This window comes from Somniosus microcephalus, chromosome 7, assembly GCF_052327205.1.
Source record: "Somniosus microcephalus isolate GS21.2 chromosome 7, FLI_Smic_1.0, whole genome shotgun sequence".
Lineage (NCBI taxonomy): Eukaryota > Metazoa > Chordata > Chondrichthyes > Squaliformes > Somniosidae > Somniosus > Somniosus microcephalus.
Window position 1 is genome coordinate 63,652,387 of NC_140993.1, and position 26,847 is coordinate 63,679,233.

General features: G+C 44.1%; 1 protein-coding gene across 1 annotated transcript in view; it reads right to left on the minus strand.

Annotated features, from left to right (window-relative positions):
• Positions 1-476: 476 nt before the first annotated feature.
• LOC147114664 (xin actin-binding repeat-containing protein 1-like) overlaps positions 477-26,847 on the minus strand; it is a 64,391-nt gene continuing 38,020 nt past the window's right edge. The window contains exons 5-7 of the mRNA XM_085992509.1: positions 19,696-19,832; positions 13,984-14,040; positions 477-10,257 (exon numbers count right to left, since the gene is read on the minus strand). Of these exons, the coding sequence (XP_085848635.1) occupies positions 2,359-10,257; positions 13,984-14,040; positions 19,696-19,832 (8,093 nt within the window). The 3' untranslated portion in view covers positions 477-2,358. The remainder of the gene's footprint in view (positions 10,258-13,983; positions 14,041-19,695; positions 19,833-26,847) is intronic.

Consider the following 26,847-nt stretch of genomic DNA (forward strand, 5'->3'; position numbering starts at 1 on the left):
CAGGGAATTTTAGTAGGGCTCTTCCTTCATGTGGAGAGGGAGTGAGCATCACAAATGGGAAACCTAACCTGTCTTCATCCAACATCCACACATTTCCCGGCAGGAGTCAGTGGATCGTAAACACGAGCGTGAAACCTGGCTGATTTTTTTCCCCCTTTCCCCTAGTGGCATAGAAGACAACTGCAGGGCTCCCACAAGAACCGTTCTGGTTGACATCCATTAGCTGAGCATAGAACAGGGATTGAACCTTGGAACCTTTGTCTAACGGCTTGATTTCTCAGTGGGCAGTGCATTTACAAACCGAGCCACAGGAGCCACATTAATGCTGGAATGTAAATCTCTTTTTAAAGATCAGCACAGTAAAATATCAAATGCAAAAATCCTGTTTTTTAAATTAAACCCAAATAACATCTACAGTTCATATCGCACAGTCTGGAACAGAGTCCATGCAAAAAAAAAATCAGATAAAACTGAAGAAATATTAAAAATGTTTATTGAGGCAGGCTGTGGAAGTAAAAAAAAAACAAAATGTTTAGCAAACAGGAAGAGCAGTTCACAGGCAGAAAGAGACTTTTGAAGATCCTAGAGGAACTGATACATTATGATGGATGTGGAGTTAAAATACAAAGGAAGCTTGAGGAGAAAAAAAAAGTAGAAAAATTGAATTGTAATGCAAAATTGTACTCTAATTATGATCACAATACTACACGTCTGCAGTAAAAACAGGAAACACTGGAGTTATGCAACACACGCGGGGTAATTTTAACTTCGAGCAATGGTGTAATACGGGTGATATCGAATTAACCGCCCATTATACACCTCACTCAATTTTACCTTCCAAGGAAAGGAAAATTGGGGATGATGTATAACAACAACAACAACTTGCATTTATATAGCACCTTTAACGTAGTAAAATGTCCCAAGGCGCTTCACAAGAGCGATTATCAAACAAAATTTGACACTGAGCCACATAAGGAGAAATTAGGGCAGATGACCAAAAGCTTGGTCAAAGAGGTAGGTTTTAAGGAGCGTCTTAAAGGAGGAGAGAGAGGTAGAGAGGCGGAGAAGTTTAGGGAGAGAATTCCAGAGCTTAGGGCCTAGGCAGCTGAAAGCACGGCCACCAATGGTGGAGTGATTGAAATCAGAGATGCTTAAGAGGCCAGAATTGAAGGAGCGCAGGTATCTTGGGGGGTTGTGGGGCTGGAGGTGTTTACAGAGATAGGGAGGGGAGAGACCATGGAGGGATTTGAAAACAAGTGGTCAGAGGTGGCCTTATCTGTGATTGACACAATGGGAATAGAGAGGTCATGAGGACTGAGATGAGGAGAAATTTCTTCAATCAGAGGATGGTGAACCTGTGGAATTCTCTACCACAGAAGGCTATGGAGGCCAAGTCACTGAATATATTTAAGAAGGAGATAGATAGATTTCTAGACACAAAAGGCATCAAGGGGTATGGGGAGAGAGCGGGAATATGGTTTTGAGATAGAGGATCAGCCATGATCATATTGAATGGCAGAGCAGGCTCAAAGGGTCGAATGGACTACTCCTGCTCCTATTTTTCTATGTGTATGTTTCTATGAGATGGCAAGATCAAGGGGGTGGCTGTGAATATAGGTTAGGGAGTTTACATGGAGGGAGAGATTAAGGGAGGATAGGAGGCTAGTGAACTCAGAGGAGAGCGAGCATGATGAATTGAGATGGAGGCTGAAATCACCGAGGATGAGAAGTCGCTCAGTGCAGATGCTGAGGGAGGGAAGCAGTGAAGATATCTCAATGATGACATTTTTATGGTACTTGGGTGGCCATTAGAGAATGAGAATTTTAAATGAGAGGTGAGAGGGTGTATAATGGGTGGCTAATTCAATATCACCGGTTTACACCATTGCCCAAAGATAAAATTACCCCCCAGGGAGTCTAACTCCAGCGCAGTGTCAAACGTGGTGTCGAACCTAGGACCAGCAGCATCTGGAAACAGAAAAGATGGTCAACATTGTGAGCACATCAAACATTAACCTGTCTTTTCTCTTTTCAGATGCTGAGGAACGTGCTGTGCACTTCTATTTTCATTTAAAATTGCCAAGTTTTTTCTTTCTTCTGAAAGATCAGAGAGGTCGACACTTAGTGTGGATCCTCCATTAGCAGTGACTCTTCTACCTGCCAGTCTGAGGCGGGGCCTACACTCGACATGTTAACCCGTCTCTTCAGAGGCTGACCAGGCTTGCTGTATATTTCCAGCACCTTTTTTGGTTTTTATTTCAGATTTCCAGCTTCATGGTTTTTTTCTTCCCATCTCTATGTTACTTATTCAGAGTGTTGTAGGTTGTACTTTAAAGGAAACCAGTGTGACTCTAAGATCTAACATCTCTTTGCTGAATTGGGATTGCCAAAGGAAACGAACACCACTCCACTTTCCTTAGCGTTTTGGCGTGCGTCTTCTGCTAGCCTCGCAGGGCTCTGCAGGTGCCTACTAAGAAGAGGAGAAGTAGCAGCTTCATATCTGGGTGGCGCTTGAACTACCTCGTATGTCGATGAGGTTGTTGACTCAGATTGCTTTGTGACTGTGGTTGAGGTTTTTGATGTGATAATTTTGTTCCCAAATCGATCGATCTCTTCATGTTTTTCCATGACAGTCTTCGTACCAACTATTTCACCTCCGTCAGGCCCTGTCTTGAACTCTACAACACTTTTGCTTCTCTGAGGGACTGGGCTCTGAGTTCTATCAATGACATTGCCTTTAAATCCACTTAAAGGGTTACAGCCAGTAGATGAGTTGGGTACTTTGTCACTGGCATTGGCAATGTTGCTTCCCTTTCTGTTCTTTGTTTGAATGAATTCATCGTTGGTGTCTCTTGGCACAGAGTCCTTCCTGCGCACAGACTGCTGCATCGCTGTCTCAGCTCTAACACTCTGTGTGCTGACACCCTGGTGTCCATTGCAAAGAACTGGATCGTCAAGGTCATCGTAGGTTGCCACCTTTGGAGATCGGGGAGGGACATCCTGATTTTGAGGAGCAGAAGAAATGGATGCCCCCTCTGTTAGTGGAGCAAACTGATCTTTTTTGAAAGGATCTGTAGGCTTTCTAGCTGCAGATTCGATTGAAATGTAGGAAGGAGATGATGGAGAGTACACACGGGCGGGAACAGCTGGGGTATCTAACAATGGTCTAGCTTGTTTCTCTGACTTTTCTAACCTTTCTTTTCTAACATGACCCTCTTTAACTTTCTTGGCTTTTTCTGTGCTTGATTTGCTGGAGACTAGACTGATTTTCTTGATATTGGCAGATGGGGGGCTTGAAGCAACTCCCAGTGACTCTCCAAAAAGGCCAGAGAGTCCCGCAATATCAGACTCTGATTTCAGATTGGAGACAGAATACAGAGCCTTTTTAATGGACTCTTCAATGTGTAACAGCTTCGCCAATGTCTGTTCCTTCAGATAGATTATCTCGGCACTCGCCCTTTCAAGATCTTCAAACACTAGTTCCACTGAAGACAACCCTTCTAATTCATCTTTGACTACTCTAGACTGATTCTGCAACTCATCCTTTCGGCAATCAATTGGTTTAAGTTGCTTAACCATGTTATTCTTAGGCACCACCCATTCAGGCACATTCTCAAATAAACTCTTCAGGCCTTTCACATCTACTTTGAAAGTCTCCTCTTCAAACTCTTTAACTTGGGTCAAGATCTTCTGCAGCTCCTCTCGCTTCCTCAGGTTTTCGAATATCTCCATCGCTGCCTTCACATTTCCTCGCATTATCTCTTCTTTGTGAACTGATAACCTTTTCCTGCGATCGTCTTCTGTCTCTTTGCCTTGCTGCCGGTTTCCTCGCATTACGACCGTATCTGGTTGCAGGATGCGTTGCTGCTCTGTGTGCAACAGTACTTGTTGGTGATTTGCAGCTGATACTTGGTTACTGAACCCATGCTGATCGATGCATCTGTGGCACTGGGCACTTTGGCACTGTGGTTGTTCAAACGACACTTTGACTGCATGTTGCGGGTGCAACTCTGCACTAGCTGGAGGCTGTTGGCAACTCTTCTGTGCTGTAATGGTAGCTGAGGGTTTTGCCGGCACAATTTTAACTTTCTTTGGTAAAGCAGGCGTATCCTCTATCATTGTCACATCCTCTTTCAGACTGCTGGCCTGGCTCACTTGAGCAGAATTTGATTTGTTCTGGGTACCAAAAGTGTGAAGAGCAGCTTTGAATCCCTGAAACATTTCAGTTCTTGCCGTGCTTTCCTCCGAATATGACTGCATGAATCCCTGGACCTCTTCTGCCACAGGCAACTTCTTTGGTACCATTTCTTGTTCCCTGTTCATTGGGTCATTGGCCTCAACAAGGCTTTCAGAGCAGTTTCTTCCTCTCTGTTGGCTCGTCCCTTGTGATACCATGTTTGCTGCTGGGCTGGTTACAATTACAGTTGACTTGCTGCATCCTTCCTTCCTTTGCTTGTATTTCTCCTCTGCCAACTGCAAGGAAGTTCTCGTTGCCTTGGTGTAGGGTGCTGTTGTGCAAGATTTTTCTTCCGATAGAGACTGCTCACAGTGCCTTTCCAGCTGAACGTCCTGACATTCCGACAGATGGGTAGTTTCTGTAGGAAGTGATGCCCTGGTGGGTTTTACTGGAGGAATAAACTTTGGTGAGTTGCACGCAATCGGAGACAATGGGTTTGATTTTGGCATAGCTGATGCATAGTTTTTCGGTGGAGTAGGCAGACTTGGAACAGAATGGATTGCTTGTAAATGTTCAGGCTTGGGAGGCGGAATGGGTTTGCCCCCCTGCATTGGCAAGTGCTTGGTGGGTACGGCATGTGGCTTCGGTGCAATAGATGGCTTAGATGGAACATTTTTTTCCTGGGTCTTGGGCGGAAGAGGTGGAGGAAACTGGGAAATAGCTGGATTTTTCATTGCAGAAGACTCAGACTGGTTGCGGGGAAAGGGGGTGCCCTCCACAGGCGGTTGGCCACAAGCTTCACTCGACGGTGCAGTGGACTCTGTCACTGGAACTGGAGGAGGAAACTCAATGTCAGATTGTGATATCGAAATCTGATTACAAACAGTTCTAACACCACTCTTCTTTTGGTCCCATGAATGTGACTGGCCTGCAGTTCTATATATCATGGCGGCTTTAAAATCACCTTTGGAAACATTCATATTAGCTTTTCCCAGAGAATGGAGAGCTGCCTGCAAGTTACCTCGGACCACGTCCTCTCTCTCGACAGACTTCTGCTCTGCCACTGAATTCTTTAAAGACTCTATAGTTGATTTTACGTCTCCCTTGACAATTATCTCCTGATCTGCCACTGCCCGATCTTCCTCCTCTAAGTTACTGGATGAGTACTGACCATAAGTCTGCACTTGTTCTGAAGCCGCTCCTATTTCATCTCTGCCATTCTTAACTATTTTGGTTAAACGTTCACATTTCTGACTTTCATTAGAGCAAGCTGCAAATGACTGAATAAGTCCTTGTGTTCCCTCAGAGGCACTGACCTTTCGATTATTCTGTTGGCTCGTTAGCTGATGGGACTGAGTGACAGTCACTTGTGCGCTCGTTCGATGCCTTGACATGGTACTGCTTTGCTGCTGTGTGGAGATTTGTGTGATTTTCTTCACCTCCTTTTCCGCTACATTCTTGCACTGAATGGTTGGATCAGGTTGCTGAGACGCTGCTGAGCTTTGTGTGCTACTCCTGAAATGTTCTCGCGTGCTAGATTTGTGCTGGATACTCTGTGCTTCAGCTGTAACTTCTCTAAGGTTCTCCATTGCTGCTCGAAGCTCCCAACCTGTGGCACTTGCTGCCCCTACCTCTGACACTGCAAGGGAGGCTTCACCTAGTGAGCGAACAGAAGGTTCTGAATGCCCTTCAACTCTCACTCCCTTCTTATCACAAGTTGATTCCTGTAGTGCAACTAGATTGTCTTTCACATTGCCATGGACAACTTCTTCCTTGTCCAGCTGTTTTGTTTGATACTTTGCATTCTTCACTGATTGCAGTGTTGCTTCAACATTACCAGTCACAATCTCTTCTTTCTCTACCACAACGGACTGATTCGCAGTCTGCCCCAGGGACTGATTCGCAGTCTGCCCCAGGGACTGATTCGCACTATTGATATCACCGCCTAATATGTTTTCTTTCTGAACAATATCTTGGGCAGTCTGCGCTTCTGTCAAGAAGTATTTCTTGGTTCCTTTGACATCACCTGGTACAATGTCATCGACCGTTCTTTCAACTTGTCCTCTACTCCCTTTCAAATTCCTTATAGCACCTTCTACATCACCACGTACAATCTCTTCTTTCTGAGAGGAAATGGAAGGATCATCAGATTCCTCCTGGCTGCCCTTGAGATAGTCCAATGTCCCTGATTCAATGCATGTTGTGTACAGTTGTACATTTCCCCTCTCGTTCTCCTCACGTTTTACTGTCATTGATGTTGTTTGCTGCTGGGTAGAGGCAAGAAGACTATCAATGGTAGACTTTACATCTCCTTTGATCACCTCTTTTTCAACCCCTTCATTTTGGAGATGATTAATTAGAGAATAAACAGTTATCTGAGCAATTTCTCTTTCAGTCTCCTGAATCAAAATCCCTCTTTTGACTTTACTGTCTTGCTTAAGAAGGCTATAAATTGTGTGAGTGCTGTCTCCTTTAGCAAATTCTTGCCTAACACCAGCTTCAAACTGGGAGAAAAGCTGAACTGTGGTTGAAGAGATTCTCCCACTTTCATCTTCTTTCAACACAATCCCTTCAGAATGGAGGGATTCCTTCTTTTGAAGCAACTGCATCAGAATTCTCTGCAAGTTGCCACCAATAACCTCTTCTTTTAGAATGTGTGGACCATCCTGACTTATCAGTTGATATTTGGCCATCTTTAGAATGCCTGTCTCACTTGATTCAATGATAAGTCCCCTTGATGTAATGGCATTGCAGTTGTAAAGTGTCTGTAAGCTTGCATGGACACTTTGTTCTGTCATCTCAGCATTTTCTGTGCTACATTGAGCATGAATGAACGTGTCCAGGGGTGTCGTTTCAAATAGCCACGTTGTAGTCTTCACGTCAGCGTCTGTCACTTCTTCCGTGGTTTCTTTGCTCATTAACGTTTCTGAATCTTTTAAGCTGTCCAACGGTTGGGACTCAAACAACCAAGTGCATCTTTTCACATCTCCCCTCTGTACATCTTCACGGTGGACAGTGGCCGCACCTGTGCTTTCTTCAACTCCACCTTTCAAGGAATCAATGGGAAGATTTTCAAACAGCCAAGTTGATGTCCTGACGTCTCCGCTCTGAACATCGCTGACACTGACCATCCTTACATATTTCCGGTTTACCTGTTTCTCTTCAAAGCGTTGCTTGCTCGCTTGTATGTCACCTCCTCGGACCTCGTCCTCCACTTTTATTCCTGGCTGTGCTTCATCTCTGATTGAATCCAAAGGCTGGGTCTCAAATTTCCATCGAGCCGCTGTCACATCTCCCTGGTGCACATCCTCCTGTGTGACAGCTCTGATCACAAACACCTCATCCAGTGGCTTGATCGTATCCAATGGTTTGGTTTCAAAAAGCCACCTAGAACCCCTTACGTCTCCCCTCATGATTTCCTCCTTCTTTGCTGTAGTAACTTCATGATATTGTCCTTCCTTATCTCGGATTGCATAGAGGGGTTGTGTTTCGAAGAGCATGGTGCATGACTTTACATCACCCTTGGCAACTGACTCTTCATTTCTTGCACTGAGATTCATTATATCGGTTTCATCTTTTATCTGGTCCAATGAGCAGGTCTCGAAAACAAACCTTTTGCCACCAACATCGCCTCCTTTTACATCAGTAATTGTGCACTTGGGTGTGGCCTCCTCTGGCATTTCTTTAATGGAGTCAATTGGGCAGTTTTCAAACAGCCAAGTGAACTTGTGCACACATCCTGACCCTGACTGTGTGGCATCCTCTTGCGTGGATTTGGAGCTCTTTCTCCTTTCCACCACGTCACCAATTGCATTGAGTGAGGTGCTTTGATAGATTTCTTTCACTCTTGATACATTTCCTGACTGGATGTCCACCTCGCTTGTGTATCTCATATTCTGTGCCTCATCCAACTCCCCAGCAATGTTGCCAAGTTGTTCTGTTTCAAAAAGATGCTTCGTGGTCTTCACATCTACCCCTTTAACATCATCCAGTTGTGCATTGAAGACCTTCAGGTGCTGTTCTTCATTCTCATTAATACTGTCCAATGCTTGTGTTTCAAAAAGCCACGTGTATGATTTGACATCGCCTTTTGGCTGGGCTTCGCCCTTCTGCTTGGCCTCTAATTTTTCATACAAAGCATCCATTGGCTGTGTTTCAAACAGCCATCTACATGTCTTCACATCACCCTTTAACAAATCTTTCTTTTCAGTGCTCTGAACTTCTGTTTTGTTTACATTGGCGTGTATGACATCAAGAGGCTGCGTCGCAAATAGCCATCTCGTTGTCTCCATATTGCTGGCTCGTATCTCCTCTTTGGTGATGCCTTTAACCAGTTCCACGTTTTGTATGCCTTCATCAAACTGATCCAGGCGGCGGGTTTCGAACATCCACCTGTAGTGTTTGACATCACCACTAATGATTTGCTCACGGCTTACTGTCTTGACTTGATGGCAGTGACCTGCACCGTCCATGATGGCATAAAGAGGGTTGGTTTCAAAGGGAACTCTGTTCTCATTTACATTTCCAGCTTCAACCTGTTTCTCAGTAGAGATTTCATCTGAATTTTTAATGCTATCAAGCGGAAGAGTTTCAAAGAGATATTTATAAGTTTTGACATCTCCCTTCTGTATCTCCAGTGTCCCAGTGCTATTGGAGGTCTCACTTTGCTCCTTGCTAATACTGTCCAGAGAACAGCTTTCGAACACATGAGCTCTTTGCTTCACATCTCCCTTCTCTTCTTCTGTCACAATTCTCTTCAAGTGGCCAACTTCAAAGCTGTCCTTCAAGATTTCCATCGGCTGTGTCTCAAACAACCAAAGACTGGATTGCACATTGCCTCCAATTATTTGTTCTTTAGCAACCTCTTCAGATGGACTTTCCTTTAGTGAGTCAAGAGGCTGAGTTTCAAAGAGCCAGCATTGCTTATTCACATCTCCTCCTTCTATTACCCTAACGCTGGCTTTGCAATTCGTCTCTTCAGTCTGCTCGTTGATGGCGTCCAATGCCTGCGTTTCAAAGAGCCATCTTTTCTTGCCAACACCACCTTGTTGGGTCTCTTCCAAGGAGATGCCTCGAATGATTTTTACTCTTGAGTAATCGCTGTTAATGCTGCCCAGGGGTTGAGTTTCAAACAGCCAGCGAGCACTTTGAACATTACCACTCCGTTGGATTTCCTCCCTGCAGATAGATTTGATCTGGTGGATGTTCCCAATAGTATCTCGAATGGCACATAATGGTTCTGTCTCAAATAACTTCACTGTCCTGTTTACATCCCCTTTCAGTTCCTGTATTTCTGATCGCAGTTGCAATATGCTGCTTTCTTCCACTGAATCTCTACGCCCCAAAGCACCTAACGGATGAGTCTCAAATAGCAGTTTTGCACCTCTTACATCCCCTTTTTGTATAGGCTCCTTCAGGACTGCTTCTTGGAGATCATTCTCCTTGGAGTAGATTTCATTCAGAGAATCCATAGGCTGAGTTTCAAACAGCCACAGTGCTGTGCGGACATCACCCTTCGTTTGCTCTTTTCCAACACTGGCGTTTCCGGAAAATTCTGAATACTGGGCACTGATGTCATTAATTGTTTGGTTTTCAAACTTCCATGATGTGCTCCTCACGTCTCCACTGAGGATGGCCTCTTCCTCCTTCAGCTTCTTAGCTGCTTGGTGTTCTCCAATGGTGTCCAGTGGCCAGTTATCAAATATCCAGCGCATAGACTGGACCTCACTCTGAAACACCTTATCGCTGTTGCCATGGGCACCGGTTGCTAAGGCGGCAGCTGTATGTTCGGCATCCAACACCTCGGCCCAGTCCTCGCTGACCACCTCCTGTAGGTTTTTCCTCAGCTCTGGGTGCATGTGCTTATAAAGCCTCTTTAATTCGTTAATTTGGCGTTGCTGGTGAAACTTGACAAAGGTTTGGTGTGGAGGGGGTGGTATATTTTGAGGCTGGTCTTCCACTGTTATGCTTGGCTTGGTAGTAGCCTCTAGTAGGTCAGGAGGAGGAGGTGGCGGTAGAAAATCATTCTCCAAAGTCTGAGTCACACCTGATAGCTGGATCCTATCCAAGTTCTGAGCCATCTTTAGTAAAACAAGGTTACACATGAGGATTTATTGGAAACTAGCCTTGCCCTGCATCATGCAATGCGGTTTAGTAATAATCAAAATGCAAGTCAAACGGTTAATTATGAATAATTTTAAAATAAAATGGATTTGCAGAAGAAAAGTATTGCTGTACCTTTCTCCAGTGCTGGTGGCACAGACCATGCAGGGTGGGTTGCCGAGAGGTAAGTATCAATGCACAGCAAACAGTCCTCAGCCTTGTTGAAACTCATGAGGACCTCTTCACATCACAGAAAGCAGCACAGTTAAATTATTCCGACTATATGTTTTCTTCTAAAAACGCCAGGGTACACACCAGTGCTGAAATTGGCAAGTTTTTGTAAAGAAGGTTGTTTGAAATTATCCGAACCTTGTACAGACTATGGGTGAGGTTATATTTGGAATGCATTTTGTGGACCTACTCTTCAACAGGATGTAGATTCTTTGGGTAAGTTAAGAGAAAAGTGACAAGGACAATTCCAGAACTAAAGTATGAGGAGAGACTCTGGAATTGAACACGAGAGAGAGCATCCTCCAAGTCTTTAAGGTGGTATTTATACTTCACACTTTGGGAACTCAAAACTGGCATGATATGGCCTCCTGGAGGGAGGGTGTCATGCCTTAGAGCTTTAGTATGCTCTGTAGTCCTCTGAGTTCTCTGTCACTTTTGCATTGCTGTGTACCCTAAACCACTTACGCTGATGCAATAATGGCAGGGTTAATGCGGCCTAAAATATCACGAGGGGTAGATAATGCAGATGTAAGCAGACTAATTGGGGACAGTGTAAGCTGCACAATGTTCCAAGTAAACTGTGAGTGTAGAACTGCAGAAAGAAAAATTACACATTCAACAAGATTTGAGCAAGATGCAGTTGGAGGTTAAAGGGCTAATTAGAGACAGAGATCAGATGGAACAATATGGGATCTGGCAAGTGGCATTGGTGGAAGTCAACTCGCCAGGGCTGAATAATGGAGAGGGAAGTGTAGATAGGTATTATGGAGTTTGCTTAACTGATTTGGGGGGATCAGGGGGTATTAATGCAGAACTTTCCCTCAGGAGATTAAATGGGTGAGGTAGAATCCATAATAGGGTACATTGTACACAGTCTGTGGCAGGAGCTTAAGTGAGTGGGTAGAGTCTATGACAGGGTAAATATGTGCGGGTTAGGTTGATTGGCTATGATAAATTGACCCTTAGTGTTAGGGGGATTAAATGGGGATATGTGTTAGGTGTGGGGATTGGGTGGGATATGTGTCGGTGCAGGCTCGATGGGCCGAAATGGCCTCTATCTGCACTGTGGGGTTTCTGTGATTCTGTGAAATTGCCCCCCCCCCCCCAAATATTGCAGAATTGTCCAGTCTGGAGCTAACCAGTTGCCTAATTGATACATTGTCAGATGCTAAATATGAAGGAACTGTATTTAAATGCTCATACTTAAACTGATATGAAAATATATTGGCATATCGAGGGAATGTCTATAGATGCTTATATTATGTAATCACATAATGCCATTCAAATAAAAACAAAAAGTGTGATGACATCAGTGGAGTATACAATAAATAGAGGTTTATGTTAACAGGAACCAGGGAATACAATACCCCTCTCAGTAAATTAGTTATTAAAGTACAAAAACATTGGGCTCTTTTAGAAACCTAGGGAATCCCATTATTGTCACTCCCTCCTCCACTTCTGCAGTTTACATGATACCAGACTCGAATCATTTTGGTGTCTTTGGTGTAAAGTAAGTGAAGACTGTATCAGAAGAGCAGCAGAAGTCCCATCCCAAGCTAGTCCAGGCTGCTTGAGTAGTAATGACACAGCAAAAAAATGTTTTAAAGGGGAACTATCACCATCCTTGGGAAGAAGGAAGACCCAAAGAGCTCAGCATAATCTCTTGTCACAAGCAAATGATGTGTTCATGTTTTTGCATCATTATGATGCTTTTGCCACACTAATTATGTTGGTGAACACTTTTAGAAAGCTGGTGTCAATAGACTTTTGATGGCAACCATCCCCCTTTAAAAAAAATTCTGTTAATCAAATCACTGCAAATGTCACACACAAACACACACACACACACAGTGATGGTACTTCAAAGTGTACCAGATTTTATACAATATTAAAGTAACACAGATTATTTTTGCTATTGAGAACATATCAATGTTGGCACTGTAGTGGGTATGTTACAGTCTCATGTTATGTCCATTTGAACAGTGAAAAAATAGATCATAGACCTTCTCAACTTGGATTGTGACTTGAGAAAGGATTTTAAACTGAACATCACTAGGGTGAGGAACTGGTGGATATGAGTTTATCACTGGTAGGGAGAACAATTTGACACGCTGAATTATGGGCATCTCACAAGAAATATACTCAAATTTATTAGCTTCTGAGTGATCTTTCTCTAGCATATTGGTTTTCTTTTTACACTGAGTGGCAGCACTGATACGAAGATTCACTAGATTGATTCCTGGGATGAGAGGGCTGTCCTATGATGAGAGATTGTGCAGAATGCCCTATACTCTCTGGAGTTTAGAACGATGAGAGGTAATCTCATTGAAACATACAAGATTCTGAGGGGGATTGACAGGGTAGATGCTGAGAGGTTGTTTCCCCTGGCTGGAGTGCCTAGAACTAGGGGGCATAGTCTCAGGATAAGGGGTAGACCATTTTAGACTGAGATGAGGAGGAATTTCTTCACTCAGAGGGGTCTCTGCCCCAGAGGGCTGTGAATGCTGAGTCTTTGAGCATATTCAAGGCTGAGATAGATAGACTTTTGGATTCTAAGGGAATCAAGGGATATAGGTTCGGGTGGGAAAGTGGAGTTGAGGTCGATGATCAGCCATGATCTTATTGAATGGCGGAGCAGGCTAGAGGGGCCGGATTGCCGACTCCTGCTCTTATTTCTTATGTTCTTATGATATAGAGACTATCCACTGAATTGGGCCTAATTATGTGTTAGTCAATGTCCAAAGATCAACATTGGATGCAATTTTTTGGGGGGTGGGGGAGGCAGTGATGGATGATGAATAAAAATTTAGTACCAATATGGCAGCCACTAGGAACTGTCAAACTCATTTCACTTAGTGTCTATTAAACTGGTAGAGAGAGGAGACTTTCATGTCATCAGTGTGGGCGAGATATGAATAGTTTCCAGAGGTGGAAATATGTCATCAAGATCCCTGGCTAGCGTTCTAATGGGCCAATTCCAATTCATAATCCAAATCTTTAAGTCTGGCATCCTGCAGGCAAAACTAAAACAATCAAGTCACAAAGTATTTATCTTTAAATGCATCTGGCCCATGGTCCCAACGTCTACGAGCAGAATGAAATGTTAAAAATGAAAAGGGAAGAAAGTAAATTGGAGGGATAAATTTCAATACCCCTCCTGTCATGAAGCACTGAGTGAAAGTCAGACACATTCCAACTCCTAAAGAGAGGGAATGAAAATGTGGAGGAGGGGCTTTGGGGGAGGAGGCAGAACGGTCACCTCCAGGAAGCTGTCATGCGGTCCTGCTAGTGGCCTTCTACGGGGCAGTATTAGCCGAGGTGTGACAGATGGTTGGCTATGGGCAGGGTGCAGTGTGGACCTGGGGGGGCTGGAAATGGGAAGAAAAAAAAAGAACCAAAGTGCTGTCAGCCACTGAGACCACCACAAAAAAACAACCAATTGCAGTGCCATTAAACACACCCCTTTCTCTTACCTTGATCTGTCGAGGGTTGTTCGCTGGTTGAGGAGCACTCTCTTGAGAAGAAATAGCCTAAAAATAAATTGAAACCATTTAGAACAGTAGGCCTCAGCAGGCAACAACCCCGTCTGTAAACTCAAGGAAGACAGAGGTGTCATTAGAAAGTTTACTCAAACCTAATTGATAGAACAGATGTTGCCATAGCTCCAGAGAACAGTAAGGACCTGCTGAATTATGGGATACAAATTGGGCGTTGTCCCCATTTTCCAGATGGAAAACAGGGGGCAAAAAAGACCAATTTCGCAGGGCTATTCCTAGCGCTCCAAGGATGCCTGGAAAACAAAGGACATCACACTAAAACGGGTGTTGGCACATTGCGTATGCTAATGAGGGGCCTAGTGTCTGTTTTGGGACCCTTCAGGAAAATTGGACGTGGAACTTACTCCACTCAGGTCTCCCAGGTGTGAGTGCAGCCTAGCAGGTGGCCACCACTGAAAAGGTAAGTTTTTCTTTAATTCATGCGGAGCCAGGAGGAGTAGGAATACTCCTCCCAACTCCCCAGCACTCCTGGCGGCTGTGCCAGCTGTGATCGGCCCCCTTCCGCTGTTCTCAGCCCTCCTTGGCAAGTTCCTGAGGATTGCTGCTGTCGAGACAAGCCGTGCAAAATCATTGAATCACAGAATGATACAGCACAGAAGGAAGCCACTTGGCCCACAAAGCTGATGCTGGCTCTTTGAAAGAGCTGTCCAATTAGTCCCTTTTACCTGCCCTTTCCCCATAGCCCTGCAAAATTTCCCCTTTCAAGTACTTATCCGATTACCTTTTGAAAGTTATTATTGAATCTGCTTCCACCACCCTTTCAGGCAGTGCATATCAGATCATAACAACTCACTGCGTAAAAAAAATTCACCTCATCTTGCCTCTGGTTCTTTTGCTTAATACCTTAAATCTGTGTCCTCTGGTTACCGACCTGTTTGCCACTGGAAACAGTTTCTCCTTATTTACTCTATCAAAACCCGTCATAATTTTGAACACCTCTATTAAATCTCCTCTTAACCTTCTCTGCTCTAAGGAGAACAACCCCAGCTTCATCAGTCTCTCCACGCAACTAAAGTCCCACATCCCTGGTACCATTCTAATACATTTCCTCGGCACCCTCTCCAAGGCCTTCACATCCTTCCTAAAGTTTGGTGCCCAGAATTGGACACAATACTCCAGCTGGGGCCTAACCAGTGATTTATAAAGGTTTAGCATTATTTCCTTGCTTTTGTACTCTATTCCTGTTTATAAAGCCAAGGATCCCATTTTCTTTTTTTAACAGCCTTCTCAACTTGTCCTGCCACCTTCAAACATTTGTGTACAAACACCCCCAGGTCTCCCTGTTCCTGCACCCCCTTTAAAATTGTACCATTTAGTTTATATTGCCTCTCCTCATTCTTTCTAACAAAATGTATCACTTCATACTTCTCTGTGTTAAATTGCATCTGCCATGTGGCTGCCCATTTCAGCAGTATGTCTATGTCCTCCTGAAGTCTATGTCCTCCTCATTGTTTACTACATTTCCAAGTTTTGTGTCATCTGCAAACTTTGAAATGATGCCCTGTATGTCCAAGTCCAGGTCATTAATATACATCAAAAAGAGCAATGGTCCTAATACCGACCCCTGGGGAACACCACTGTATACTTCCCTCCAGCCTGAAAAACAACCGTTCACCATTACTCTCTGCTTTTTGTCTCTTAGCCAATTTCATATCTACGCTGCCCCTGCTCCTTTAATCCCATGGGCTTCAATTTTGCTAGGAAGTCTATTATGTGGTACTTTAGCAAACGCCTTTTGAAAGTCCATATGCACAACATCAACTGTACTACCTTCATTCTCCAACATGGGCAAGCTGCCTGTGGAGATGTGATGGGTGATGGTAGTTCAACAAACTTATTGAGATGAGGCCCGAGGCCAAATTTCAGGCAGGCCTCAGGCCTCAGGCCTCTTGGTTGGGGCGCGTGCTGCACTGATTCTGGGTCCAAAAGAGGCCTAGGCGAATTTCCAACCCACTATGTTTTGTGTCCTGCAGTACCTTTTCCCTTCCAACAGGTGTCATGAGTGCATCGTGTAAGGATGCACTTTTCAGCCAAGAAGATACATTTGTGAAGCAGACCAACAGCTGGTCAGTAGTGTGGGAAGCAGCCTGCCTGACTGCCTGATTCTACACTGAGCTTCCAAAGAGCTGCCACTGGCTGGGGAAACATTGAGCAGGTTCATGTGGAAGACGGATAAACCACTTCAGAATCATAAAAATAACAAGCAGAACAGGATAAAAATAGCATGGCATGAATGTAATGAATGTATGTACTTCAGTGAGTGGGTTTAACAAATACCATTGAATGAGAACTTTAAAGGGATATAATTTCTCCTTGAGGGAGGTTTTCGAGTTAATCAGTAGCTCGATTGGCAAGCAAGAGCCTGCTTCTAAAATTTGAAATGCAGGCACCATATTGCTCTGTTAAAGTATGTGTTGCCCATATCTGGTGGAATATAAACCACTCTGCCCCATGCGTGGTGCAATAAAGAAAGACTTGCATTTATATAGTGCCTTTCACGACCTTAGGTTGTCCCAAAGCGCTTTACAGCCAATTAAGTACTTTTGAAGTGTGGTCACTGTTGTAATGTAATGCAATGTGCCGATGACAAAAATATAGGTGGTTTAGTTAGTAGTGTAGACGGGAGCATAAAATTACAAAGAGACATTGATAGATTAAGTGAGTGGGCAATACTGTGGCAGATGGATTTCAACGCATGTAAGCGTGAGGTCTTTCATTTTGGACCAAAAAAGATAAATCCGAGTTTTTTTTAATGGTGGAAAGTTAGGAACTGTGGTGGTCCAAAGAGATTATGGGGCCCATGTGCACAGATCACTAAAATGTAGTGGTCAGGTACAAAAAAATAATCGAAAAGGCTAATGGAATGTTAGCCTTTATAAATAGAGGGCTAGAATATAAAGGGGAGGAAGTTTTGCTACAACTATACAAAGCCCTGGTTAGACCACAGCTGGAGTACTGTGTACAGTTCTGGGCACCACACCTTAGAAAGGATATATTGGCCTTGGAAGGAGTGCAGCGCAGATTCACCAGAATGTTACCAGGGCTCCAAGGGTTAGATTATGAGGCGGGATTACATAAACTAGGCTTGTGTTCCCTGAAATATCAAAGGTTAAGGGGTGATTTGATTGAGGTTTTTAAGAATTTTGAAAGGAATTGATAGGGTAAAACTGCCCAACGCATTACCGGCACCCGGCTACCGACCATAGAGCACATATACCAGAAACGCTGTTTACAGAGGTCACGGTCCATCATCAAAGACCCTACCCACCCCAGCCACAGTCTGTTCGCCCTCCTGCCATCTGGGAGACGCTACAGATGCATTTGCACCCGTACGACCAGATTTAGGAACAGCTTCTTTCCCAGGGCTGTCATCCTACTGAACTCCACAAATAAACTCTAAAGCCTGCACATCTGCCAATGCACTTTATTATGGTTATGTTTATGTTAATGTATTACAAGCCAAATGTATGTTGAATGTTTAAATGTCTTAATCTAAATGTACACTCTCGGGAGCCGCAAGCCTACATTTCGTTGTACTGCACTTGTGCACTAACAATGACAATAAAAGTTGATTTGATTTGATTTGAAAGAGCCACTTTTACTGCTGGTGGGGGAGTCTAGAACAAGGGGACATAGCCTTAAAATCAGAGTCAGGCCATTCAGGAGAGAAGTTAGGAAACACTCTTTCACACAAAGGGTGGTAGAAGTGTGGAACTCTCTCCCACAAAAAAACAGTAGATGCTGGCTCAATTAATAATTTAAAATCTGAGATCAATACATTTTTGCTGGACATGGGTATTAAGGGGTATGGAGCCAAGGTGGGTGGATGGAGGTAGGTTACAGATCAGCCATGATCTCATTAAATGGCAGAACAGGCTCAAGGGGCTGAATGGCCCAATCCTGTTCCTAGTCTGTCCCATACCTGATGCAATGTGACCCATTCTGTCCCAGTTTTTTTTATTTCCAGACTTTTTAAACTGAATTCAAATTCTCAAACTGCTATGGTGGGTTTTGACGTTATGGATTACTAGTCCAGGCTTCTGGATAGCTAGGGAAGTAACCTAACCACTACACTACCCTTAATCAGCCCAGATTAATTTTGTCAACTCTTTTCATAATCTTGTAATCTTCCGTGGGTTCACCTCAGTCTCCTATTTTCCAAAGAGAACAAGCCCAAAATCCTTAACATTTCCAATTTACATTAAGGTTCCCACAGGTGTGTGGATGAGGGTAGTGCAGTTGATGTAGTCTACATGGACTTCAGTAAGGCTTTTGACAAAGCCCTGCATGGGAGACTGGTCAAGAAGGTAAGAGACCATGGGATCCAGGGCAATTTGGCACATTGGATCTAAAATTGGCTTAGTGGCAGGAGGCAGAGGGTGATGGTCGAAGGTTGTTTTTGTGACTGGAAGCCTGTGTCCAGTGGTGTACCGCAGGGATCAGTGCTAGGTCCTTTGCTGTTTGTAGTGTACATTAATGATTTAGATATGAATGTAGGAGGTATGATCAGTAAGTTCGCAGATGACACAAAAATTGGCGGAGTGGTAAATAGCGAGGAGGGAAGCCTCAGGCTACAGGATGATATAGAGGGGTTGGTCAGATGGGCAGAACAGTAGCAAATGGAATTTAACCCTGAAAAGTGTGAGGTGATGCATTTTGAAAGGACTAACAAGGCAAGGGAATACACAATGAATGGTAGGATCCTAGGGAGGACAGAGGATCAGAGGGACCTTGGTGTGCATGTACATAGATCCCTGAAGGCAGCAGGACAGGTAGATAAGGTGGTTAAAAAGGCATATGGGATACTTGCCTTCATTAGCCGAGGCATAGAATATAAGAGCAGGAAGGTTATGATGGAGCTGTACAAAACTCTAGTTAGACCACAGCTGGAATACTGTGTGCAGTTCTGGTCGCCACACTATAGGAAGGATGTAATTGCATTGGAGAGGGTGCAGAGGAGATTCACCAGGATGTTACCTGGGCTGGAGCGCTTCAGCTATGAAAAGAGACTGGACAGGCTGGAGTTGCTTTCCTTAGAGCAGAGAAGGCTGAGGGGGGACCTGATTGAGGTGTACAAAATTATGAGGGGCATAGATAGGGTAGATAGAAAGGAACTTTTCCCCTTAGTAGAGGGGTCAATAACCAGGAGGCTTGGTTTCAAGGTAAGGGGCAGGAGGTTTAGAGGGGATTTGAAGAAGAACTTTTTCACCCAGAGGGTGGTTGGAATCTGCAACTCACTGCCTGAAAGGGTGGTAGAGGCAGGAACCCTCACAACATTCAAGAAGCATTTAGATGAGCACTTGAAACGTCATAGCATACAAGGCCAAGGAGCAAGTGCTGGAAAATGGGATTAGAATAGACAGGGCTTGATGGCTGGCATGGACACGATGGGCCAAAGGGCCTCTTTCTGTGCTGTATGACTCTATGACTGGAACTGTCGCAGGCTAGCTGTTGGCAAGTAAATCAAAGGATTCTCACAAGCAATATTTTATGACGATGCTACCCCTTTAAGAACAGTTTTGCCTTTGTCAGCAATCTAGCAGTGCCAAGGCCTGCTCATGGTGTCCTCTTGACCTCTATGGTTTTGAGAGAGAAAGAGAGAGAATGAATGGAATGCTGAATACTCACAGGCTTCACCGAGGAGTCTGCTGCAGTTATTTTAGACAGATAGATGGTTGACCTCTCTCTGACAGAGGTGACCTCCTGTTCTTCCAGTGGCTGATTGTTCGTCTTGGGTGCCCTCAGATGCAACAATCTCTTCTCCTCTGCAAGAGGAAATTATTAAGTCAAACTTCAGAAGATTTTTCACAAGAATTGCTCCCCAAAAAGGAACTGCAGGCCATTTTTAAATGTGTTTCCAATTTTCACCCCCACAATCCTGAAGGCCCTGCTTAAAGATGTTGTCGAGAGGCATGAGCTATTTTGAGGTAGGATTGCCACTTGCCAATCCACCCGGACTGTCCGGGAGTCTCCTGGAATTAGAGATTAAACTGAGGCATAACTTCCTCACTTTTGCATTCCAATCCCTTGAGATAAAGGCCAACATTCCATTAGCATTTTTGCACCTGTGCTCTAGCTGTTAATGATTTGTGTACATGGACACTCAAATCCCTTTGCTCCTCTATGGCTCCCGGTCTCTCGTCATTAAGAAAATATTCTGATTTGTCTTTCTCTGATTCAAAGGGGATAACCTCACACTTCCCCACATTGAACTCCATCTGCCATAGCTTTGTCTAGTCCCTTAGTCCGTCTATGTCCCTTTGTAACCCCTGCTCCCAAGTACACAACTTACTGTGCCTCCTAACTTAGTGTCATCTCATCCCAAGATGCTTCACAGAGAAAAAATAGACATGACCAGCAACAAAAGAGTTAGGGGAGTGACCCACAGCGTAGTTTGAAGAGGTGGGTTTTGAGGAGTTTTTGAAGGAGGGGCATGATGTGCAAGGCAGAGGGGTTTAGGAAGAGAATTCGAGAGGATAGGGATAAGATTGCTGAAGAAATTGCCAGATAATCCATTTAAAAAAACACTCTGTAAAACTGCAGATCAACTCATTCCCTCAGACACATTCCCCTTCCTGCGGGTGCAAATCCGGCTTCAGTCATGCAGTGCACCTCCTTGCGCTGAACCTCCCAGTTTATTTTACTCAAACAACATGCTCTCCCTAGTGACACAGGAGGCTGTAGACTTGTCACCTCACTCCTTCTTTCAAAACTCTCCATAAACCAACCATGCCTTTGACACCCTCCACCCCCTCACTAACCCCCTGTCTTCCTTTTTCCTGCTCTTATTAATGTCCATAATATTTCCTCTTTTACGCTTTGAGAAATGTTATTGCACACGAGGAACTCTATAGAAATGCAAGTTATTGCTGTCATTGATGCCATGAAGCTATTGGCATCTTGTCTCTGAGTTTAGACCCCTGTTTCTTGAACAACAGGGGTTGAGTCAACTATATTTACGAGTCCAGAGGACAGTGCGAGTTGCAAGGTGCTATTGGCTGAAATCCTTTAATATAAAAGGGCATTCAGACCTTTCCTTACTCCACAATCCCAAGCACTGCATGTCCGAACCAATAACTGCTCATTTACCTTGTATTCTTTCTTACTCTTTTCAATGTTAGTGGTATCCTACGCTATGAACCCCAGCCCTTCACCAAGGTTTCTTAATATGTTTATCGTAAAAAGAACATTCATTCTCACTGTAAGACATTCTTCTTTCCCCCTCTCTCCCCGGTCCAAAAAAATAACGTGACATACATTCACAAAAGGCCAATAATAATAAACCCAAACTACGCACCTGTCAGTGTCTCTCAGTCCTTTGCAGCTTTTTGAGTTGGGTCCCTGCGGTCATTAGTGAGCTAATTACTGACCAAAAAACACATAGACATGCACGCACGCACAGAAGGAGCTGCAGACTCAGCATGGAGCAGCTCTGAATTGTCAGCCAACAATATGTCAGTGGCTGGAGCAATCAACGCTGAATAAACAACGACCTCAAGCAAAGGGAATGCCGGCTCACCCATTGTGTGGAACAAGGGCAGGAAGAGGCTGTGATCCATCCCTACAGGAATCACTGTCAGCTGGCTTTAGGGCCTTAGGTTACTTACAATAAACAATCACAGGATCTGCTGTACAATCACATCATGCTCTGCTGTTTAATAAATGTCCCAATACTGAGTGAGGCCAGATTTCAACCTTTTATTGTCTAGCCGGCTAGCTGTCTGACACGCGTGGAGACCTTACACTGCACTCCAAAGAGTCTCCAAACCAAATTACCAAGAAATCCACCTAAGGGTTTCCGCCTACAGAGAAGAAAGAACTTGGATTTGTACAGCACCTTTCATGTCTTCAGGATGTCCAAAAGAAATACTTTTGAAGTGTAGTCACTGTTGTTATTTCCTCGATTTCAAAATTCTCATCCTTGTTTTCAATTCCCTCCATGGCCTCGCCTCTCCCTATCTCTGTAATCTTCTTCAGCCCCACAACCCCCCTGAGATATCTGCGCTCCTCTAATTCTGCCCTCTTGAGCATCCCTGATTATAATCGCTCAAGCATTGGTGGCCATGCCTTCTGTTGCCTCGGCCCTAAGCTCTGGAATTCCCTGCCTAAACCTCACCACCTCGCTACCTCTCTTTCCTCCTTTAAGACATTCCTTAAAACCTATCTCTTTGACCAAGCTTTTTGTTACCTGCCCTAATTTCTCTTTATGTGGCTCGGTGTCAAATTTTTGTCTTATAACACACCTGTGAAGTGCCTTGGGACATTTTACTATGTTAAAGGCGCTCTATAAATACAAGTTGTTGTTGTATAGGCAAATGCGGCAGCCAATTTGCACACAGCTAGGTACCATTAAAAGCAAGGAGATGAATGGCCAGATAATGCTTTGATGGTGACGGTTGAGAGACAAATATATGCCAAGACTCCTCCCTTGCTCTTCATCAAAAAGTGCCACATCCACCTGAAATGTGAGGCAGGCCCTCAGTTTAACATCTCATCCCAAAGATGGCACATCGAACAATACAGTACTCCTTCCGTACAGCCCTTAAGTGCTCAACTCCTGGAGTGTAGCTTCTGATTCAGATTGCTATCACTGAGCCAAGACTGAAGCTTGCTTACCTGATGCTGCGTACACACTCTTTCCCTGTTGCGATGCCACACTTACCACACTCAGCTCAGAGAATTGAGGGCTAGAAGTGGGAAAGGGCATGGAATAGAACTGGTGGCGAATGGGAGAAAGATGAGATAGATGTAGGGCCTGCGCTGCATTGTGGATTGGATTCTGAGGTTTGACTTGCATTTCTATAGCACCTTATCGTATCATTACAAAACACTTTACACACAATTAAAACTGGAGTGCAGTGATTATAATTTTCTTATTGGCAAATACAGCAGCCATTTTGCTGTATTTGCCAATAAGAAACAAGATCTCCCAACCACCAATGAGACAACTGACCGGTTAAACTTATTTTTGGCTCATATTGGTTATGGGAGGAATGTTGGCTTGGACACAAGGAAAACTCCCTTCTTTTGTTCAAATAGTGCCAGGGAATCTTTACCTTAACAGGCAAATAGGGCCTTACTGTTGATTTCTCATCAGGACTTCTGACAGCACTCTCCCTTAGTAATGCACTGTCTAATGCTTAGACTATAAACTCATGGGGTGGGATTTGAACCCACAGTCTTCCAGCCCAGAGGTGACAGGGCTACTAACTGATCCAGGCTGGACGTAACAATTAATGCCTTCATACCATGAGCCACAGAAATAAGTAGTATAAAAACGACTAATTTTAAAAACATAGCTCAGTTTATTTATTAGAAATTTCTGGGAAGGGTACTCAAAAATAAATCTTGCTTTGGCCAAAACTGGACATATGCCTGTCAACCTTATGTGTGATCTCATCACTTATTATGGGTAATCCTGTTAAGTTGTCTACTGGGCTAGAAAATATTGTATTTAGCAGCTTATCTCTACGTGTCCTCCAGACATGGAGTGAAATGTTTATTTTTAAATTAGCACACACATGCCATTGAATATTTTGAGAACAGCGTTTTCTGCCTCTGTCACTGTTCCAGTAACTAAGGGGAGCCTTGGCTGTGGGCCCGACGTGGTATCTAAAGGCCTAACTGGTAACTGTAGGCACATGAGGTGCCAGAATTGTTCTCCTATCTGAAATGTGAGATATCTCCAATCTCACTGAAACTATTCATGTGAAAGATATAGATACATAACAATATGAGAACACCCAAAGATGACCAAAAGACCACTTGGCCCATTAAAGCTAACCCCTCTCTAGCACTTTAACTCTTCCATCCCAACATCCGACTGCATCTTGAACACACCTAATATCTTTCTTTCTATTACGGTGCTTGTCAGATTGTCAGCCATGGCTTAATCGGTCGCACTCTTGCCTCTGAGTCAGATGCCTACAGATTCAGCCACACCCCCAGACACTTTAGCACAATATCTAGGCTGAAATTTCACTGAGGGAGTGCTGCATTGTCAGAGGTGCTGTCTTTCAGATGAGATGTTAAATTGAGGTCCCGTTTGCCCTTTTAGGTGGACATAAAAGATCCAATGACACTGTTCAAAGAAGATCAGGGGAGTTCTCTCTGTGTCCTAGCCAACAGTAATCCTTTAAAGAACACCACAACTAAGGCAGGTTATTTATAAATGTTAATTTATCTCATTGCTGTTTGTGGATCTTACTGTGTGCAAGTTGACTGAAGGAAAAGAAAGAGAGGGAGAGTGACAGGAACAGAACAGATGAAGGAGGGACAGATAGACAGGAGGGGGAGGAACAGGGAGGCAGAGACAGACAGACAAGAGACAGAAAGAGAGAAGCAAAGAGAAACATAAAGAAATGAATAGGAAGATAAAGAGACTGGGGATGTTGAAACACAGAAAAAAAACAGGGCGCACATACAGATACATAGTGACAGAGATGAAATGAGACAAAGAGAGAAATAGATAAAGAAACAGATTGACAGGGATTGACAGAAATAGAGATTTGATATATATATAGGACCTTAAAACTGCAATGTCTTACAATCTGTGTGCTTTCATAGCTCAAACATAGTGTCATTAATTATTACTCCTTGCTTTATCTCAATCTATCACCTATTCTTTTCAACCCTGCTACATGGGTCTTGTTCCTGCATCATGGGCACTGTTCCTGTAGTTTGGGCCTTGGCTCAGCATCATGGACCTTTGCCCTGTACCATAGGCCTGGACCTGCATTATGGACCTTGGCCCTAAATCATGGCCCTTGGCCCTGCATCATAGTTCTGTCTGGAAATCAGACAGGGTTCTAAAATCAGCAAAGCACTTTTCTGGCAAGCCACTGCTTGATGTTCTATATAAACCAAAGTTTTTAAAAAAAAGAAACATTGTCCTTGTGGCAATTGCACTGACAGGCAAGCTATCACAGACCACAGATCAGAAAGAAAGTTCATCAAAGTTGCTGGCAATTGTCTGGGATTGCAGGAATGTGAAGTCACTATTCCTGGAGGGAAATCTAAAAGAGGTTTCCCTGAAGTGACAGCTGTTTGAAGAGCTGCGGAGTCCAGTGGGTGCAGTTGGGCAGATTCAGCCCATGAAACAATTACTTGGTTCCAAATATTTCAAACACACAGCTCCAGCAGAGCCCTGCTTCCTTAACCCATCAGCTTCACTCCCACCAGGCCGATTCCCTGGAATTTCCTTATTGCTCCCATTTTAAATTCCTGAATTCTGACTTGATACTGGTGTCAAAATGTGGTGGAGACAGATCTCAGTGGCAGCACTCTCGCCTCTGAGTCAGAAGGTTGCAGCTTCAATTCCCACTGAGCACAAAATCTAGTTCAGTGCAGTACTGAGGAAGTGCTGCACTGTTTGAGGTTCTGTCTTTCGGATGAGACGTTAAACTGAGCCCCTATCTGCCCTCTCAGGTGGATGTAACAATGGCACTACAGGTATTTTGAAGACGAGCAGGGAGTTCTCCCCGGTGTCCTGGCCAATATTCATCCTCAACCAACATCACTAAAACAGGTTATCTGGTCATTATCACATTGCAGCTGTGACTACACTTCAAAAGAACTTTATTGGCTGTGGGACATCCTGAGGTTGTAAAAGGCGCTTTATAAATGTAAGTCTTGCTTTCTTTCTTTGATTCAGGTTGTGTGTGGATGCCGTGGGCACGAGCAGACTATTAATTTCCAAGCCCTCTGCCAACACAGTGGCCATCTTTGTAGAGAATACTCTACATGAAGGGCACACAGCTGAACCATGACCAACAGCGATATACAAAGAATGGCGGCACACTTGCCATGAATGGCTATTGGTTTATTAACAATGCAGCCACCTAATAATTTTGAAAGCATAATTAAACTTAAAAATTGTCATGCTGTTTTGAAGAATCTACATATGGGCAGCACGGTGGCATAGTGGTTAGCACTGTTGCCTCACAGCGCCAGGGACCCGGGTTCAAATCCGGCCTCGGGTGACTGTCTGTGTGGAGTTTGCACATTCTCCCCGTGTTTGCGTGGGTTTCCTCCGAGTGCTCCGGTTTCCTCCCACAGTCCAAAAGATGTGCGGGTTAGGTTGATTGGCTATGATAAATTGACCCTTAGTGTTAGGGGGATTAAATACGTGGGGTTACAGGGAGAGGGTGGGATATGTGTTGGTGTAGGGGTTACGGGGATCGGGTGGGATATGTGTTGGTGCAGGCTCGATGGGCCGAAATGGCCTCTATCTGCACTGTGGGGTTTCTGTGATTCTGTGAGTACTTCCTTTCTTTTCCACAAGTTTCTTCTCTTCTCCTGAAGCCTCTGGCTCGTTATAGGTCTGCAATACACCCTATACCCTCCAGTATCTTGCCTATGTGGTCTTCTATTTCCCTTTTCCAATTTTTCCAATCCTTTTTACCCATCCTCCCCTAAAACCTCTGCCTTACGCTGGTGGACGGTATCCAGTATCCATTCTTCATGTGTGAGTGTTAATAGGCTGTTTGACCAAGAGAGGCATCATAGCTGAGACCAATGTCCAACCATGTGCACTTTCCAACAGTGGTTACTGAGAGCCATCACAAACAGAATCCCTGACTGATTGTTCTTTTTTCGACTCCAGGCAGTTACTGAGGTATATCGAAGCACCGCCGACTAAGATTAGTTAACGTAGCATTAATACAACAAGAACTTGCATTTATATAGTGATTTTAACGTAAGAAAACATCTCTAAGCGTTTCACAGAAGCATAATAAGATGAGAATTGGCACCGAGGCAAAGAAGGAGATAATAGGACAG